The sequence below is a fragment of the Peromyscus leucopus genome, chromosome 5, assembly GCF_004664715.2.
Source record: "Peromyscus leucopus breed LL Stock chromosome 5, UCI_PerLeu_2.1, whole genome shotgun sequence".
Lineage (NCBI taxonomy): Eukaryota > Metazoa > Chordata > Mammalia > Rodentia > Cricetidae > Peromyscus > Peromyscus leucopus.
Window position 1 is genome coordinate 111,439,910 of NC_051067.1, and position 19,523 is coordinate 111,459,432.

At 51.6% G+C, this 19,523-nt stretch overlaps 1 protein-coding gene across 1 annotated transcript; it reads right to left on the reverse strand.

Annotated features, from left to right (window-relative positions):
- Positions 1-1,448: 1,448 nt before the first annotated feature.
- On the reverse strand, positions 1,449-19,503 carry Dhx38 (DEAH-box helicase 38). Its single transcript, XM_028891068.2, has 27 exons — positions 19,177-19,503; positions 16,053-16,392; positions 15,541-15,728; positions 14,897-15,001; positions 14,024-14,171; positions 13,791-13,909; positions 13,539-13,615; positions 12,998-13,153; positions 12,405-12,566; positions 12,104-12,211; positions 11,667-11,779; positions 10,111-10,248; positions 9,623-9,809; positions 9,283-9,468; positions 8,882-9,022; positions 8,417-8,527; positions 8,207-8,323; positions 7,970-8,077; positions 7,468-7,580; positions 6,656-6,864; positions 6,406-6,560; positions 5,900-6,055; positions 5,673-5,807; positions 5,420-5,545; positions 4,866-4,961; positions 3,098-3,219; positions 1,449-1,922 (listed from the first exon to the last, which is right to left on the reverse strand). The coding sequence occupies exons 2-27, from the start codon at positions 16,373-16,375 to the stop codon at positions 1,838-1,840; spliced, it is 3,684 nt and encodes a 1,227-aa protein (XP_028746901.1). The 5' UTR covers positions 16,376-16,392; positions 19,177-19,503; the 3' UTR covers positions 1,449-1,837.
- Positions 19,504-19,523: the final 20 nt, after the last annotated feature.

Below are 19,523 nucleotides of genomic sequence, written 5' to 3' on the forward strand. Positions count from 1 at the left end.
TGAGCCTACAAAGCTACAGTGATCAAAACAGAGTGGTCCTGTCACGAAGACAGTCCTATTGATCAATAGAAGCACAAAAGAGCCCAAATACCCTTGCCTAAGGCCACATGATTTCTGATAAGGGTAGCGAGACCATTCAGTGGGGAAAGGACAGCCTTAAACAACAGGTACTGGATATCAATATGCAGATGAATGAAGTTTTTATTTAATATCATATATAAAATGAATTCTATTACACAGATGACTGAGAACCAAGTCCCTGGTCCCTAGCAGGGATCTTCTATATGTCTACACAGGAACCAGTGCCCTCACTCCAGCAAGTCCGAAGTGGTAGGAGTTCACCTCAGGGTCATGTCTAAACAGAGACCACAGGACATTTTTAGAAATGTTTCTGTCCACTAAAAGAGAACCATCACCAGAAGCCAGTAAGAACCAGTGATAAAGCTGCCCTACAAAGAAAAGCATCTGTAATTGCATGAAAACCTCGTAGACACAGGTCCAGACCGAATCCCAGGCAGCCAGCAGCTTTAACACAAGTCACCTCCAGGAAGACCTGCAGGAGGCTGTCCATGCTTCTTGTGGCACCTGTGCCCTTGGCCAGGACTTCCTGACTTTTAAAGGTGCATCAGACCCGTAGTTTTAATATCCCGTTTCCTCATCTAAAGGAACATGTAAAGGGGTTTGTGCCCACAGTCTCTGTTTATCAGTCATAAATCTATCAGTTAGAATCCATTCTTCTGTACTACTGTATCCTAAGCCTGAACCTGTACATGGGTCCCCTACCAAGCCACCTTCTTCTGGACTTCCCACCCAGCGCCAAAATTACGTTACCCAAGCAAGCAGGTGGAAGCCTCTAAACAGCATGCACCTCTGTAAAGAAGCCAACTCCCCTGGGAAGGCTAAACCAAGGCCCTGCTCCCCTCCCTCCCATTAGTAGGCCATCAAGGCCTCACCATTGCCTACCAGCCTCAGAAACAGCTGGGATTCACAGAGCTTGGCCTGTCCTGCGCTGGATGCCCTGAGCCATTCTCAAGTCTCTACACCTAAGGGGCTCGCATTCAGTCAATCCCACCTCCAGAATTCCTGCCCATAAGCTAGGAAGCTGGCTCAGTACTGACGTGCTCATCACATGAGAATGAAGACATGGGGTCAGATCCCCGGTGCCCATGAAAAAATAGGAAGACGCGTAGTATCTCTGGCCTCCTCACACATACCCATGTGCATGCACACTCACTCATATATGCACATAAGCACATAAACATGTGTACACACACACTCCACATACTCATGCCCCCATGAAAGCAACCCCATCAGCAGAATAAGGTAGAGAAAGCAGAGCTAAGGTTCTAGAAAGATCTATCCAAGGACAGGAAGGACAAGGAATCTGCCTATCCTGTCTTTATTGCAGAGATAAGAGCAGTGAAAGAGAAAGGAAATTAAAAATGCAATCACATTTTACAAATAATATATTTATTTCCAAATCCCGAGTGATAACCAAATTACAAGCGTCTCTGCTTCTATCTTGCTACTTTACACAAGGATTAAAAAAGATTCAGTCGAAGCAAGTTGCTCATACACCAAGTGTCCTGGAGACAGGCTATGCGGATGCGATGGCCCAGCCACCTCCTGCTGCTCAAGCAGCTGCTTATTCACTCTGCAGTCTGTTCCTGCCAAGCCCTGCATCGGGATGCTTCTTCCTGTGGCAGAGCCTGACTCAGCAGGAACTGCCCCAGACTAGATGAACACACAGATGGGAGGCTATGTCCACGTCCTTAGAGCACTTTGGCTGGAGAGCTCGGAGCTCAGTCCCTGGCTGCCGTCTTCTGGACAGCCCAGTTCACAGTCCAAAGCGGGCTGGTGTGCGACGAGGTGTCATGGGCTCCCCCTGCTCCTTCCGACCTGGAGTGTAGATCTTTGTGGACCTGGACACACAGAAAGAGGAGGTGGGAAACAATGCTTCTCCCTGAGCAGAGGTCCAACAGGACCAAAGGCCTCGAGGCCTTGCTCTTTCTGACCCGACGCACAGCAGCTCCAAGGCTGAAGGACCTCATCCACAGCACACTCTACACCCCCTTTGTTCCCCATCCCCAGTGAGCAGAGCAGTAAAGGAAGTCACGCCACTCTGACATCTGTTAAGGAACATGTACAATCTGTTTTTAGACAACTCCTTTTGTGGCCCCTAGATAAGGAGATCACCACTTGGGTTTGTCCTTGTCCCCAGAGGAATTAGCCGAGTGACCAGGACATCTCTGCTACTCACAAAGGGCCCTCAGATCACTCTTGACAGTTCATGTTCACCTGGAGTAAGATGGAGCTGGCTGGCCTGGCCAAAAAGACCAGCAATGTGCTGAGAGCTGAGGCTCTGAGCCACGTGGTACCAGCCTAAACCTGGAGAGCGGGCGGGGTGGGGGAGAGGACCAGACGCTGAGTTCAACCACTGGTGGTGATGATTCAACCATCCACGCCAATGTCACAGAACCCAGTTAAAAACCATGAGCACCAAAGCTCACTGGAGTGTGCCTGAAAGTCAAATCAATGTGCCAGGGTAACGGCCCCGAGGAATGAGTCTTCACATTTAGGATCCACCCTGTCCTTCCATACCCTTCTCCCTTCGGCTGATTCCGTGTTTTCAGTAATAAACCTATTCACTGAACTGTCCTGAGTCCCCGAATCACTCCAGAAAGCAGAGCACGCCCGTGGGAACCCCAGATCTAAAGAGGAAACTCACTGGTGCTGGATGATGTGAGGACAGACCACAGTGCCCTAGCTGTCAGGTTTGCCCTAACTCCAGGCGTCACATCAGCACAGGTGCAGGAGCCCAAGGCTCTCTCCTGTCTGGGATGTTTTTTCAGTCCCTTGCCTGACAATAAAGCTGTAAGATCCACCCCAAGACTCCAGCCCACTCCAGGCCCTGAATCTATAGAATAATGGCTAAGAATTGCAGTGGACAGTTCCACGTTGTCCAACTACCACCTCCACGTGTGACCACCCAGCACAAAGCCACCTCCCTTTAATTTCCCCTTTCAACTGAGAACTTCTCTTAAAACCGACCTAGCACCTGCCGGGCCCCGGGTGCATCTCCAAGGCCAAGCCTCACCTGACACTGCCCAGTGGGCTGCGCTTCTCCTGCTCCTGCCGCCGGGCACGCAGCTGCTCCTCGGCCAGGGCCATCTCCTCCTCCATGGCAGAGGCTTCTTCTTTAGCCCGCCGACGATTCTCCTAGAAAAAGGCAAAGGAGACTGGCTGCAGAGACTGCATCTGAGCTTGGGGCCTGTGTTTCTCTACGTCCCAGCACTAAGGGCACCTGGCCTTCTGCAGCTCGGGACTTTTGTAAAATACTCAAGATAGACACTGGATAATTCAGTCCTAGCCAGTCGCCCCTCAGCACTCCACACAAGCCAGTAAGTACTGACACTCTTCTCCAGTACATGTGTGTGCATGTGTACACATATGTGGCTGCATGAACCACGCACAAGCCAAAGGGGGATGGTGTTGTTGGTTGTTCACCACGTTATTCCCTTGAAACAGGGTCCCTCACCGAATCTGAAGTTCACCAAGGCTAGCCTTCAGTCTCTGTCTCTGACCCCCAGCAATGGGGTTGCAGATGTGCGTGGCTATTCCCAGCTTTTTATGAGTGCTAGGGATTTGAACCCCAGTCCCCATGCTTACCCAGCAGGCACTCTTACCCACTGAGCCTCCCCTCCAGCCCCAAAAACTGCCAAGGCAGCCCCAAGTCAAGGTTCCCCTTCTTCTCCAGGCAGTACTGAAGACTGAAGGCATGCTAGCGGTTCACTACTAAACTACACCACAGCCGGTCCACACGGTCTTCCAGTCAAGGTCAAAACCATGCCAGGAGCGACACAGAAATCACGGGGCTAGAAAGGAAGCCGTGTCTGTCCCAGTGTGGAGATAATTATGTGGCAAAGTGGGAATGCAAAAGCAGAGCTTCATTTTCCACCCCTACCCAACAGATTAAAGTGTTGTTCATTAGCAGACACCAAACCCCTGAGATGGAGTCATGGATAGAGGAGACGAACAGAGGCAGGGACCACACCTGCATCTGAGCATCATCAAAACTGGGTCATGTATGCGTCATCACATGAACCAGGGCCTATCAGGCCTTTAGTTACCGAAGCATACGTGAAAGAGACACACGTTAGCCACCACTAAAGGAAGCAATCAGCCAAATGCACACTGTGGAACATTCCATGGGACAGATGACAATTGCTTCAGTAAATCGGTGTCATAGAGAGAAAGCAGATCCTGTACCAGAACGAAGGTATTAACGCACATAAACACCCCGGCAATGTCCCACCCCAATTCAAGTCAACCAATCGTGGGACGTTATCTGAGATAAATGAGAACTTCTGGATAGGAATGGAGACTTGGGTGACACGGGAGAGCAACTGTGAGGAGTGATACTGTCACACAAGCGATGTTGTTGAAATGAGTCCTACTCATCCCAAGTACTTAAGGATAAAAATAACAATCTCTGGAGGCACACTTTACAATGTTCTGGGAGGAGGAGAGGGGTGAGCAGGGGGTAGGTTAAAAAAAAAGGAGCAAAATAAGACATTTCACTTTCAGAGAATGAGAGATTTAGTTAATTACAGTGATTCTTTATAGTATTTTGTCTAGTTTTATGAGTTTTTGAAGTTTTTGATTAAGTTTATAAAGTAAAAAACTCCCAGCTGACCAACCAACCAGAAGAGTGCAGAATACCAGACAGGCAGGCTGGCTAGGTCGCAGCTTTTACACTTGGGGAGAGGGTGAGGGGACAGACGGTAACAAGCCTTTTACAGCAGGCAGAAGGAAACTCTTGCCCACAGGCAAACAGCACCCGCCTGGAAGCACAGGGCCCTTACCTGCCGAGATTTGCCTGCCTGCTTCACACTGTAGAACATCGGACCCAGCTCCGCCAACCACTCTCCATCCACAGCGGTCACACACTGCATGTACTCCTGTGGGCAGAAAAGCAACAGGGTAGAGGTCACAGGGGAGCCATGTCCTTCCCAGCATGATTTCACGATGACGAGCCACGTGAGAAGGGTCCCACTGCTAGTCCTGTGAGGCTGGAAAATGCAAGGGACACTGGAATTGTCATCCCTTCTCCACCCACAATCCCCTATGCTTGAGGAAACAGCCCTCAGCATCCAACAGGAAAGCCCAGGCATGCAGAAAGCCCCTCCGATGGCACCAGCAGGGGGCGATCCTCTGGCACAGCTGAGGCCGCTGTATTCCTACACGTTAACCTGATAATATTCCCACAAGAACCCCAGCTGAAGAGCAGCCTGAAAGGCCCTGCAGAAAAAAACCGGTGTCTCAGGTCTCCAGAGCTCTATTCAAGACAGAAGAGGGCTGCAAAGCCCTAGCTCCAGTCAGTGGGCCCCAAAACTGGAACTCCTCGGGCAAGACTCACCTTGGTGGTCATGACCAGCTCATGATACACAATGTAGTCGGGGGTGTAGCCCATTCCAAAGAGGGAGCTGGTGGGGTGTAAGTGGCAGGGCATCCCTGTGCGGATGTTCACATACTCCCCAATCCCCTAGAAGAGAAAACAGGTGGCCACATCACCAACACCATCTTGACACAAGCTACAACCTGCATGAGAAAGGACTTTGCTTGCACACAGGTGTCAAAAGGGGCCAGAGCTCTGTGGCTCCTCGGCTCACCTTGAGCTTGGCTGCCTGGTGGAAATAGGCAGCACAGATACACTTTCTGACAATGTCCCAGTCAGTACCACACGAGGCCAGGCTCATCCGCTGCTGCACCATGATATCCTTGAGCTGGGCCCTTACCTCCCGAACCTAGAACAGGACACAGACAAGACAGGATGGAGCCTCCCCTCCACCATACCACCCCTTCCTCCAGACTGTGCCCCTCTGGGCTGCCGCCCCACCTTCCGCATGGCCTTGGCATGGATGAAATGGTCATTGCACCAGATGGTAGAGTAATTATTGTTCTTCCACTGCAGGTAGACATTCAGGTAAGTCAGATGGTCACTTTCCGGGACAGCAAACTTCTCCCGGATTTGATCGCTCTCCTCCTCTCTGCCCTAGGGAAAGAAACAGGGACCTTTAAATATAGGCACAGGGAGGCCAGACCCATAGGGCATATCCCAAGGTTCTCACACTAGACCTGCCAACATGTCAATATGCCCAACAATACAAAATAAAAATAACTTCTAATAAAATAAACTAAAACCTTAGGTCTCAGGCAGAACCATACTAAGAGATCAAAGATGGTCTTGCAAATTTCCAGAACACTGTGAGGCCCACTGACGCAGCCCTCCCACCTCCTCCACTTCTCCCTATGAGAAGACAGCAAAGGCAGCATCTCCATGCCCGGAACACACAGGATCAAATGATCCCTCGAGCCCTCTGGGGAGAGAAGCCGCCTTCCTACCTTGGGCCTGTAGAAGATGGCAGGGACTGAAAGCATGGAGACGATGAGCAGGATCTCAGAGCTGCAGCCCATGTCACATGACACGATGAGCATCTTGGAGAGAGCCGGGTCCAGTGGGAACTCCACCATCAGGCGCCCCGTGGAAGTGAGACCACCTACAGCGGAAACAAAGCCGGAAAAGCAGTGTCCAGAGGATGAAAGCGAGCAGCGGGCCAGTCCCTCGAGGTCCCAGCAGCTCCCGGCCATGCACCTGTGTTATCCAGGGCTCCGAGGATCCAGAGCTGATACATGGAGTTGAGCATGTTGTCCTCTGGGGGCGGGTCCATGAAGTGGAACTGCAGCAGGTCCTGCACCCCCAGGGACTTGAGCAGGAGCACTACATTGGCAAGGTTGGTCCTCTGGATCTCAGGCACTGTGGTGGTCAGGAGCTCGTTCTTGTAAGCACTCTGTGTGTAGAGTCTGCCAGGGAGAAGCCAATGACTGGGCTGTACCTGCCCCAGGCTGGCCTGCCGGCCTCTCCCATGGACTGGCTACACTCAGGAACCACACAGCAGAATGTCGAATATACTATTCAAGAGCCTCATCCTAACAGCCAACAAATCCTACAAGCAGGGACCTGCGCCACCCACTTCTATCTGCTCAACCGGTCTTCTAACCCTGGCTCTTCCGCTGGAGCCTCCTATACGTCTGGGGGAGCCAAAGTGTCTAAGCCTAGAATTACAGCAAGGTTTACTGTCTTAACATCTCTATGTATTTGCTGGATTTCTAGTGAATGCATTCTTCTTTTTCAGTCATAAAAACAGAGGAGAAAAAGTAATCAGGCAAGTGAAAAAGCATTTACTCAGACCCAGCCTCTGGAGGGGCCTGTTGTCCTTGCTGCTGATCACTGCAGGTCCCTTCCTACAGAACTGTCTCAGGGCAGAAACCCCTCGGAAGACTGCTTCCACTCATCGGCACCACCCAGTGGCAGCTCTAAGGAGGGCCAGCACCAGAGAAGGGCCCAGGGTTCTGGTCCGTAGTCCCAGCACTGCCCTAAGAAGCAGGCTAGCACAGGGCTCCTACCTGAAACACTGACCTGGGCCCGTCCTGCCAGCTCTCCCTGACCTCTGGTTGGCGTTGGCCTGGCTGATGGGGTAAATCTGCAGAGCATCCATGCCAATCCTGGGGTTGAAGACCTAGTAGGGTACACAAAAGAACTGATTAAGGACAGAGTGAGGGGAAAGAAAAGTAGCCCTGAGACAAAGACAAACCCCGCTACTACTCACCACAGAGGAAGTGTCCTAACACCTCAACTGGCTGTCATTTTAGAGCCGGAGACTCAAGGAAGTCTCCATCGATACCGGCTCTGTGACCACTACAGAGTTGCTTCAATTATCTATACCATCAAGCTACCACAAGGATTAGCTGAACCACACACGTGGCAAGATCAGGGCTCACTGTTAACCAACACCGCTGCCACTCTCTTGTGCACCTAACGGGGTGGACCAGGGCCTGACTTAGAGCCTCTATGCTGAATTCACTCTGGGTGAGGACCCAGAGTCCAACCTCCCGTATCACTCCTTACCTTTAACTTGCAGTAGCCAGAGTCGATAACAAACATGATGCCATCAACAGTCAGAGACGTCTCAGCAATGTTGGTAGCAACGATACACTTCCGGACGCCATCTGGAGCCTAGGGCCAACCAATCAGGACATGCAGGAAGAGAGTTAAGTCTTCAGGAAAGAAAGACTGAACAAGCAAAAGCCCACTTCCCACCTGCTCTTGCCCTCCTCTGTAGGACACCAAAGGTCCCCATCACACCTTCTGGAAGATTTTGGCCTGGAGGTCAGAAGGCAACTGGGAGTAGATGGGCAGCACAGCCAAGGCAGGCGCATTCTCCAGCTCTTCCAGGTGTTCCACAATCTGGTCAGATGTCACCTAAGGCACAGGAAGAAGTCATGAGACCCTGGAGGCCCAAACTCTCATGCACAGGTTTCACCCATCTGCCCCAGTGGGGGCCAAAGCACGCACCTCAATGTCCTCTTGGCCAGGCATGAAGATAAGGATGTCTCCAGGGGCCCCAGACAGGTGTACCTGCAAGGACTGTTTCACCGCGGCCTCCACATAATCTTCCTGTGGGGTCTGCAACACCAACAGAGGGCAGTGAGAGGGTACAGTGGCAGCACAGGTCAGCAACCCCCAGAGGACACACAGCTTTGTCACCTGTCTGGACTGCAGAACTGGACTCAGGGATGCCAACCTCAGGATGAGCCTGATTGCTGTGGCCCTTACAATTAGAGCTGGTCTCTCCCTAGGCCCTGACTTCAGAAACAAGGACATAAAGCCTTCCTCAGAGCACAGGGCTATGTCCACCGGATCTCTGGAGCTGCAGGCTGCCCATTTGCCCCATGGCACTGACTACGTCTTCCCCAGCTCCGCACCCCACCTCCTCCAGCTGCCTTTTCCGAGCACGCCAAAGGACAGAGGGCTCTGTACCTTGCTGAAGAGGATGTCAACAGGGAAGGTACGCCCTGGGATGTGGAAGATGGGGACATTCCCAAAGAAGGCAGCAAATTTCTCTGCATCCATAGTAGCTGATGTGACGATGAGCTTCAGGTCTGAGCGCCGAGCCACGACCTACGAGAAGGGGTCAACAGAGGCGCCTGTGGCGTGGGCCTACAGCCTCAGCTTGTTACCACAGAGAAAGCAGAAGCCAAAGCTGGGAAAGCTGTGCACTAGGTTTATCAACCCTGGACTGAATGATGGAACCATGAACCACAAGTCACTCAGCTGAGTAAGAAAAGACACCAGCAGGACTGAGCAGGCGACCTGGGAGCGTCAGAGGAACTCACCTGGAGCACCTCAGCCACAGAAGGAACAGACCCCAGAGCTCTTACCTCCCGGAGCAGCCCAAAGAGCACGTCAGTGTTGAGGGACCGTTCATGGGCCTCATCCATGATGATGGCACTGTAATGATCCAGGTCAGCCTCCCGGAGGGACTCTCGGAGCAGGATCCCATCAGTCATGTATTTGATCAAGGTGTTTTCAGAAGTGCAGTCTTCAAAGCGAATGGCATAACCCACCTGGGGGCAGAGACACAGCTCAGAAAGCAGCCACTACTAACTCACGGTGAGCCCCCTCAGACTGGGGTCCAGCCTAAGCAGACCACAGCCTCCAGCACAAATGGCAGAAGCTATCAGGAAAAGGCTACATGGCTCAGACCTCATGCCCACTCACCTCTTCTCCAAGGTTTCCCCCCATCTCTTCGCTGACTCTCTTGGCCACTGACATGGCAGCCACACGCCGGGGCTGGGTGCAGCCAATCATCCCATAGTCCGTGTAGCCATCTTCATGCAAGTACTGGGTCAGCTGAGTGGTCTTGCCGCTCCCTGTCTCCCCAACCACGATCACAATGCTGTTATCTCTACAAGGAAGAGCAAGCAAAGCATTGAGCAGCCTGAGTGGAAAGCCACTCTCGAGAAAACTCCCCAAGAAACCTTAAGAAGTCTTTGCTGCCACTGGTAAAGCCTAGCTTCACCAAAAGCCAGCCTCTTAAGAAACTACAACCTGAAATGTCTGGACACAGCCACGTTGAACCTGAAGCACTAAAGGAAGTAAGGTCACATCACTTCATGCAGCATACCCTAAGCCAATCCACTGGGAAAACACTATTTCCCTTCCCCATGAGACGCCCCTCCCTGGGCCACAGAGCCTCCGGACATTACCTGATGATGGTGAGAAGTTCCTGCTGTACAGCAAAGATGGGCAGGTACTGCCTCTGCTCCAAGATGGACTTCTTCTTTGCAAACTCACTGCTGGCCTCACTTTTCTCCTTCATGTGATCTGCAAACTTCTGCTCAGTCCTGGAAAACGCAACAGCACATATGATCTCCCCACACTGTCCCTCAGGGTAAGTTAGCTGCCCTCCTTCTCGCTCCCAAGAATGTGAACAACTGCGACAAGAAGCAATCAACCTCCTAGACACCAAAGCAGCCTGGCCATCCAAGACTGCATCTCACTGGGCCTAAGGAGCAGCCCATGGCACAAGACTCCGTCACCCATCACACACAGTCCAGAGCCCTGACCAAACAGCTGACAGGGATCGGAGCAGACCTTCAAGATGGGAGGATCGCCCATCCTAAACAAAGTGCGGCCAGAAGAGGAGCTGAAATTAACCAGCAGGTCACTAATTAGACAGAAGATCCCGGGCAACCACTTTACACAGCCACAGATCTTCCAAGTTCTGGCTACACAGTAAAGGACATAGATCAGAACTCCTCCCTCCCTTTATAGGGCTGCACAGTGCAAAGGCCTCACTTTCAAAGAACTGTGAGAACAGCTCACTTATATTTGTCTTGTTTCTATGTAAGTAATCAGTGTCTGATACATGGTTACACCCTAGACCATTCCACCCACCTTCCCCAAGAGTCCTTTCCTCCCTCAGCTCTGCCCCAAGCTCCTTCAAGTTTCTATGCCTAATTTCACTCAGTCTACCCGGTCACCTGACAACTGAAACGTAAGGGACTAAATGACCCAGAGCCCAGCAGGGCTGACCAGTAATACCAACTTTTATTTGCGACACTTCACACAGAACTACTAGAGAACTACCAGGTCAAGATGATGTTTCCATGGGGACATAGCATTACTCCAAGGATGAGGAGAGAAAGGGGCATGTGAGTCTAGTGCCCACCCAATGCAGGGACTCCACTAAGCAGGGACTCAAGAGCTGTAAAAACCTCCATGAACAGATAACGTACTACCAAAAGAGAGAGCCTCTCGGACTTAAAAAGCAGTTCCTCCAACGTACTGAAGTCCGACCAAGGAAAGAAATCTGCCCTCCCACGTGGAACACCTCAAAGAGCAGGGAGTCCCCCACAGGACTGTCTGGGGCTGAACTCAAGCACCATTTCCTCGCTGGGTGCCCTCGAGCCAAGTCCTTCACCTCCCTGACCTCAGTCTACATGACCGTCACTGCAGCAGCAATGGGGACAGCGGGAGGAGTCCCCAGGGCAGTCAGTCTACAGTCGTCTACCGTCAGCAGACAGGAGACCCGAGGGGACAGCAATGGGGACGGTGGGAGGAGTCCCCAGGGCAGTCAGTCTACAGTCGTCTACCGTCAGCAGACAGGAGACCCGGGGGGACAGCAATGGGGAGGGGGGGAGGGCAGTCGTCTAGTCGCACGGCAGACAGGAGACCCGGGGGACAACCGACCAAAACCATTGAAGACTCCGAGGCACGAGGCACACTTTTGAGCACACTTGCTGCTGGCCAGCCGACCCACCTGTAGTCCACTTTCCCATCTTCTGTCACAGCCTCATCCGGCTCTTCCTCTTTTTTGACACCCATGATGTCTCCTAGTTTGGTCCCTGCCAGTTCCCAGTGCTTGTGCTGAGCCTGAAGAAGACAAGAGGAGGGAAGTCGCGCATCCTCTGCTAAGAACAACGCCGGTGGAGAGCAGGCGTCATCTGGCAGACAGGAAATTCCCACAAGGCACTGGTAGCACCAAGCCACACATCTCAAGCCTCCAGGGCCCGGCACCAGACCCTGTGGTCGCCTAAACTAAGGACCGAGTAGAGCACAGTACCCTCCTTGGGCTGCTTCTCGATTCACACAAGCACGTCCTCTGACTGCCGGTGGGATCTCCATGCAGTCTTGAGAGTTTTAACAGGACTGAGAAAAGAGCCGCGTGGCCCTCAGCCCAAGCGGCAGGGTACCAACCTTTCTCCGCTCCTTCTGTTCCCTGTGTTTGCGGACGGTCTGGCTGCCTTTCCGAGCGATGATGGCCAGGTCTGAGGTGGCATCCTTCACTGGGATTACAGGCTCTGGCTGCAGGCAGTAGGGGAGGAAGAGAAATTCCCCACCGGTCACTAACGTCGACCAGATGGCCTGCTGTTCACAGGCCCTGTAAAGAGTCACTAGCCCCTGGACTCGCCACACGACTGCACCCAGCCCTTCCGTCCTCCCAGTGCTCTCCAGTGCTGTCCAACTTCCAAGTCTCTGGCCCCAGAAAGAAGCCTACCTGCTTGGTGAAGACGATGCGCCCATCCAGGAAAGGAGGCACCAGGTTGTGCACCATCAGATGCACCTTGGCCGCGTTGTCCTCTTCAAAGTCCTCGTCCACCTCCAGCCGATGGACCACCCCACTGGTGAGCATTCGGTTCGTCTCCCAGCGCTCATTATCCTGTGGGGACACAGGGAGCCACATTCAGCCTGCAACTAAGAGAGATCTCGAAAGGCTAACTGGCAAGTCCACACGTGACAGAGTCTTAATGGACCCACACCCTGTAGCTCCTTAGACAGAAGTCACCACCAAAGCTGAGGCACTTGCAGCCCTTTTTCCCAAGAGGCAGCTAGGGACCAAGCCTGACAGATACCAAAATACACCCAGAGGCAGGCATCACCATGCCGCTCTCCCCACAGACCCTTCTCAGAGTGTGGCAGAAGAGAAGCAGGAGCCAGGTAGGTGTTCTAAGCTACCCAAAGCTTCCCACTCCCGCTCCCGCTCCCCGGGTATATCTGACCCGGCCCTGTCTGTAAACAGCCAGCTGTCTGGTGTTGTCATGTGGCACGGGGAGACTCCTCCCACACGCCCGGCCCCCGCGGCAGCCTCACCTCATTGATCTGTCTGCGCTGGGCTGAAATGCGTTTCTGCTTCTGCTTGTGCAGGTGCTGCTCCCGCCGCCTCACATAGTCCTCGGACGAGTAGGCCAGGGGGTTGTGGAACTCATCGTAGCCCTCGTCCATCATGTACCAGTCCCGGTCCGCTTGCTGCAGAGGAGGAGACAAAGCATGAGGACAGGGACAGGCCACGGCAGCTGGTGAGAAGTCCATGAACACCAGCAGCAGCCTGTGGTCAGCACAAGAGACCTGGAGAAGGCCAGGAGGAGACCAGACAGCTCTGACTTGACAGGGCAGGCTGCCATGCCAGCACCACGCACATTTACCCCAGAGGTCCCACCCCAGGCGTCATGTCTGACTGGCTGCATCAGTACAAAAGCTTCGCTGTGCAGCTAGTCTCTCAAAGTCCAGCGCTCTGAACGGAACAGCAGGCCTGCTGGCGGGCCTCAGAGCCCTTGGCTCTGACACCACCTCTCCACACCCCCGTAGGGACAGTCACCCCCACTTCCTGTCCGCCCTCCTGACGCCCCTTTACCCGCTGGTCATCCTCCCACTGCTGCCGCTCCTCCTCCGTGTCAAAGGAGATCCCCTCTTCCCCGTCCTCTCGTCTCCCTAAAGGAAGCAGAGGGCAGGGTCAGTCCACAACTCCAGCTGACCGGGACCAGAACTGCAAAACTGCTCGCTTGAGTGCGGCCTCCACTCAGCCTCCCCCACCCACCTCATCCCCACCCTCCAAACCCTCCACCCTGACCAATCAGTTTTTCTGCTCCTGCCTTCCAGGCCTTACCTCGGCCCCTGGAAAGACGTGGGGTGGACCCCAAGTGTCTTCTGTCGTCAGCCCACTCGTTGTACTTGTAGGAAGGGGTTGGCAGAGGTGTGTCATCTGAGTACTTGCTCCTCACAGTCCTGGGAAATGTCGAGGTCAGCTGTCACTAAGCTGAACTATGTCCCCAGCTGCAGCAACTCTCCCTGGCCACATCCCTCTCACCACCGGCCCTGGCTGCCCCACCCATCCATCACCTGTCTCGATCGCGAGTGGATGGCCGATGGCTCCGCTCAGAGTCCCGATAGGAAGGTGTTGGGGACGGTGATTCCCACTGAGAGCGTCTTGAAGAACCATAGCCGCTGTCCTCCTCTTCCCAGGTGGACCTTGAAGGGGTGGCTGCATCTGGGGCCAAGGAGACATCCACAGTAAACATCCCATGTCAATGAGACATGACTTCAGACAGCATAACTCTATGTAGCTGACATTGCCTCAAACTTACAATCCTCCTGCCTCAGCTTCCAAAGTGCTGGATTATAGGCATAAACCACCATACCTAGTTTCCCAACTTATTTCTTAATTACGTGTATTTATTTAACTGTGTGTGTTCGTGTGCATGCATGTGCCAAGCACAAATGCAGCGGTCAGATGACCATTCTCAGGAGTCAGCTCTCCTTCCATCATGTGGGTCCTGGTAAATAACTCAGATCACGAGGCTTGGCAGCAAGGTTTCACCAGGGCCATGGTGACAGCCCTTACTTATTTCCCTATTTCACAACCTTGTACTTACTTACTATAGATAAGATAGTGATGACAATTTTTAAAGAGACTGAATTAAATAGTCCAGCTTTCACTGTTTAACACAACACTGAAGGAATCAGTTTCTCTCTGCAAACCTCTTCATCTTAAAACAAATAGTTTGAAAAACCTGCCTTGTGGCAAACAGCCCATACCCCCAGGAAGCACATCCACCCAAGAGGGACAGGGTCACACCCACCTTGCTCAGGTCCCCTAACTCAGAGGGTCACACTGAAATCCAACTCGCTGCCTGGCAACACAGCTGACCACCGCTCATTCCGCCCCCTAGGCCCCTGAGCCCTTACCAGCCACCAGAGGACAGCTGAGAATACCTTTTGGCCGATGTCGAGGGCTCTCTGGCTCATTTCTTCTGCTGCTGCGCTCTGAGCCTCCATCTCGCTCTGATCTGCTGCTGTGCCTACTTCTGTCCCGGTCATCTGTGAGAGCCACATGAGGGGGTTAAAAATGGCTACCTCATATTAACACACACCCATGTGCACTGGGCAGAAAGCACAAGCCTCGCCCACTCACACAGGTGTACTCCACCACACACTCCCATGATCTGTGGGCTGAAACACACACTCACATTCTCTCAATGGATAGAAAGGGTCACACTCACACAACAGTTACTTTCCAACAAGAACCAAAAGTGGACAGTTACGTGTCTATCATCAAGAGTTTGGCGGTATAGCAGACCTCAGCTACAGACAATGCTGGTCCAGGCCAGTCTCACTTAGTTCCACAATCTGTCCTTTCTCCATCACCAACGCCACTGTAAACTCTGGTTTCTTAAGTAGGTCACCCATCATTTCCTTTATCCCCAGTTTTCACAATAAAACAGGAACCACATACACAAGCAAAGCAGCTGTACTACAGGCCATTAATGAGCATTACTGTACAAGTTCTCAAAAGAGGAAAAGAATGGCTTGCTGGTTCAAATGCTAATGGGCAGCAGGACAGGTGACGGGCAGTTTACCTCTGTCTCTCTTGCGGTCATAGTCTCGATCCCGAGATTTCTCCTTCTTCCGATCCTTTTCTTCTTTGGATGAGGCATAGACACCATGCTCCCTCCGATCCCGCTCTCTCTGCCGACTGCGTTCCCAAAATTCCTCACTCACACCCCCAGGGTGGGACGGAGTCTCTACCCGAGCAGATCGGTAATGCCTGAAACAGGGAGATGAGCTGGGAAAGGCCCCTTCATGGAAGAAAACACTTCCCTCTACCTCAGAGTATGCCAACAAGCAATATGTCCTCTCCCATGCATCCTCCTGGTGCTGAGGGCTTGTACATGGCACGAACCTAGGCATTTAAACTCCATCATCCACTTCTAGGATGCCTTTGAATTTTCCCCACAAATCCTAACCAATTCCTATCTGCCACCAGTATTATAGAACCACAATAAAATCACAAAGCTCTTACATGTCTTAGGAACTGAGATAAACCTGGGCTAGTATTTCCTGGCCACCAACGTTTACCCTCTTTCCTTACCTGTCTTTCCGGCCACCTCGGCCAGCCTGCTCATCACCCTCCTCCTCGGCCTCCTTCTGATCATCCTTGCTCTCCTCCCAGTCTTTGTAAGAAGAGACTCTGGACTTTTTCTTGTCATTCCCATCATCCTTCTCCTCTCGCTCCCTCCGTTTCAGGGAAGCCAGTAAGTCCAGTCCCAGCAGTGAAGGGCGGGGAGCAGGGGCTTTGAAGACATGCTGCTCACTGGCCGCACTTTTGGTCTTGCAAATAAGACCACCAACCTGAGAGTCCAGATCGGTGCCTTCCAACCGATGGATGGAGGTATCCTCACCAGTGTCCTCCATCACAGGCTCTGATTTCTCTGGAAGGAAGGCAAACCATTAGAACTGGACATAAGAAAACTCAGCTCTGCTGTACCCCAGAATAACTAGTACATTTGAGTGGCTAGCCCACCTCCCTACAGTGAGCCCAGGACATCTTCTGCTATCAGAGAGAGAAAGAGAGTGTGTGTCCATGCAGGTACACATGCACCGTGTGCACATGAGGCCAGAGGTCATTATCAGGTGTGTTTTTCAGCTGCTCCCTTACTTCCTTTTTGAGACAGGGTCTCTCAATAAACTGGGAGCTAATTCAGCCAAGCTAGCTGGTCAGTAAGCTCCTGGGATCTGCCTGTCTGTGCCTCTTCAGAACACATTGTGCCTCTACTCGTGGCTTTCCTGTGGGTTTTGGGGATCAAAACTTGGGTCCTCATGATTGTGAGAAAGCACTTCACCAACTGAACCATCTCCTAGCCCCTTTGGCTACTTTCGCAGACTTTCCCACCAAATCACTGACAATCTCAAAAAGGTTCCCAGTTCCCACCCCAACATACATGAAAGACACAGACACAGACACAGACACACACACACACACACACACACACACACACACACACACACACACCAAATGCTAGGATCAAGAGGTTATCATCCAGACATGAATAAACCTCAGTAAGGGCTTCTTACTGGAATACTATAAAGGAAGTATAGGGGAAACTAGATGTAAATCAGAAACCTCAATTAAAATCCAGGTTCTGGAGCTGGGCATGGTGATACACACCTGTAATCTTAGCACTTGGGAGGCTGAGGCTCCAGAGGATGGCAAGTTTGAAGCTAGTGTGAGATACATGGTAAGTTTCATAGCAGCGAGACTATTTAGTGAGATATTCATTCATTCATAGCCACCACCTTCGCTCACATATGTGTTCCTCCACCCATTATCTAATGTAGTCTCCTGCAATTTCACCCTTCTACAGAATACACTTTCTCCCACTTAAGAGTCAGAATAACCATCTCTAAGATCCCCCATCACATCCTCCAAACACCAAACAAACATGTGAACTGCAGCAGCACATCCCTCTCTAATAACAGACATTAAAAAAGCAAAAAACAAAAACAGGCTCTTGTTATTTTCTGCTTCTGTGAAAGTAAGCAGCTGCCTTGGTTAGCTATTACTTCTCCATCTGTGAAACAGCAATCACTTTTACTTTATACAATCCACAGAACCACTCTGAGGCCAAACATCTGTATATGACCCACAGTTGTTTCATCAATGTCATTATTACATACTTGATATTATGCTCCTATATACTGACTAGTTTCCTTACTAATTTTTTATATACATTCTTCTACCCGCCCATCCCCGTCCCCTTTAAACCACAGGTTCTATAGAGCAGAGGTGTAAGGCCATAATTTTACCATCCATATTCTACACATTTGGTGAGCTTTGCTGTGATCAGTAGTGTTTTGTGGGAAAGGGGGAAAAAAAAGTGCCCCATAGCAGGGAAAATCTCTTGAATAACAATGTGTTCACCAAACTTACTTAGGAGAAATATTAAGTTAGGAAATGGCATTTCAGCAAAGTGTTTAAGAGACTGTAAGATCTCCCAGTTGGTCAGCTGATAACACACTCATCTTTACCTAACACCATCTGCTTATAAGCATGAACCTATAGATAATTATTCTCATTCCAATTAAGATGTACCGCTGGCCGGGCAGTGGTGGCGAACGCCTTTAATCCCAGCACTCGGGAGGCAGAGGCGGGCGGATCTCTGTGAGTTCGAGGCCAGCCTGAGCTACCAAGTGAGTTCCAGGAAAAGGCGCAAAGCTACACGGAGAAACCCTGTCTCGAAAAACCAAAAAAAAAAAAAAAGATGTACCTCTGGAATCTAGACTTCTTTTGCCATGTTCTAATTAACATGCATCGCTCTACCAAAGAGGACTGCAAACATAACTGGGATGAAGAAATGAGAGTTTCATTTGGAAATTTCATCAGGTGGAACAAAGAAGAAAGTTACTCTATATACACATGAGGAAATCTAGACAGGAAGGCTGAGACACACAGGCTCTCAGCAGTTACCTGAATGATGACCTATGTCCTAAAATGTCATCTGTACGCAAGCGAGAGGCTGTCTGTCTTGTTAATTGCTATAGCCCCAAAATGGCAAACTAAAAGTCTGATTTTTAAGTAAATGAATAAATATAACTTATTAAAAGGGAACAAGACTCAAACATTTCTCTGGACAGCAAGAAGTTATCCACAGCACAGGACAAGGAAGGACTTAACTGGCCGCTCAAAATAGCAATTTTGGAATTCCAGGGCCAGATTATGGAGACAGATCGGTGGCAAAGAGGCCACAACGGACTTCTTGGGCAGCAATCGCTTACTTCATGTATCCTTGAGTCAATGGCTGTTCTCAACAATACCGATTTAAAAAAACAAAAATTCCCTGTCCTTTGGAGCTAACATGCTACCTATAGATTACCCACCAGACGTAGTAGAGACATTTCTATGAGAAAGGAGGAAGGCACCAGGAGCCCTATCCAGGCTTCCCAGCTACCCGGTAACCGGTTAGGGTAGTCCTAGACACGGGAGGGCGCAGGGCGGCTCCCTCGATCTCAAACACCGGGATGTGACCAGAACAGGGACAAAGTCCGGGGTAGGCTGGATGTCCGAGACCACTCAAGTGAGGAGAGAAAGTTGGCTGACAAGGACAAGAGGAACTCTTCAAACCAGGGCCCAAAACCTACGCCGCGAACCGACCGAGGCCGCCTGGAGCCGCCATGGCGGCCGAAGGACAGATCTGGAAAGAGGAAGAGACACTCACCTCACCAAGCACAGCTCTCGGGACCTTCTGCCCCTGATTTGGGGACGCCAGCGCGGCCACTGCTCGGTCTGACGGTCTCAAAGTGGCAAATTCTGCTGTTTGAAAGCGGCCATCATGGTCCCATAATGCCCTGCGCGGGGTCCTCTATCCGTCCAAAAATACCATCGAGAGCAGCCCAGAAACCAAGGGTTCCTGGACGCCAGAGCGAAACAACGTGAACACGCCTTCAAAGCCGCAGCGTCTTCCTCTGGGCCCCAAGTCTCCTCGCGACCAATCGTACTTAGCGTGAGAGTGGACACCCCGCCTCTGGCCTGTGGGCGTGAGAGGGACGACAGAACGAGGGCGGT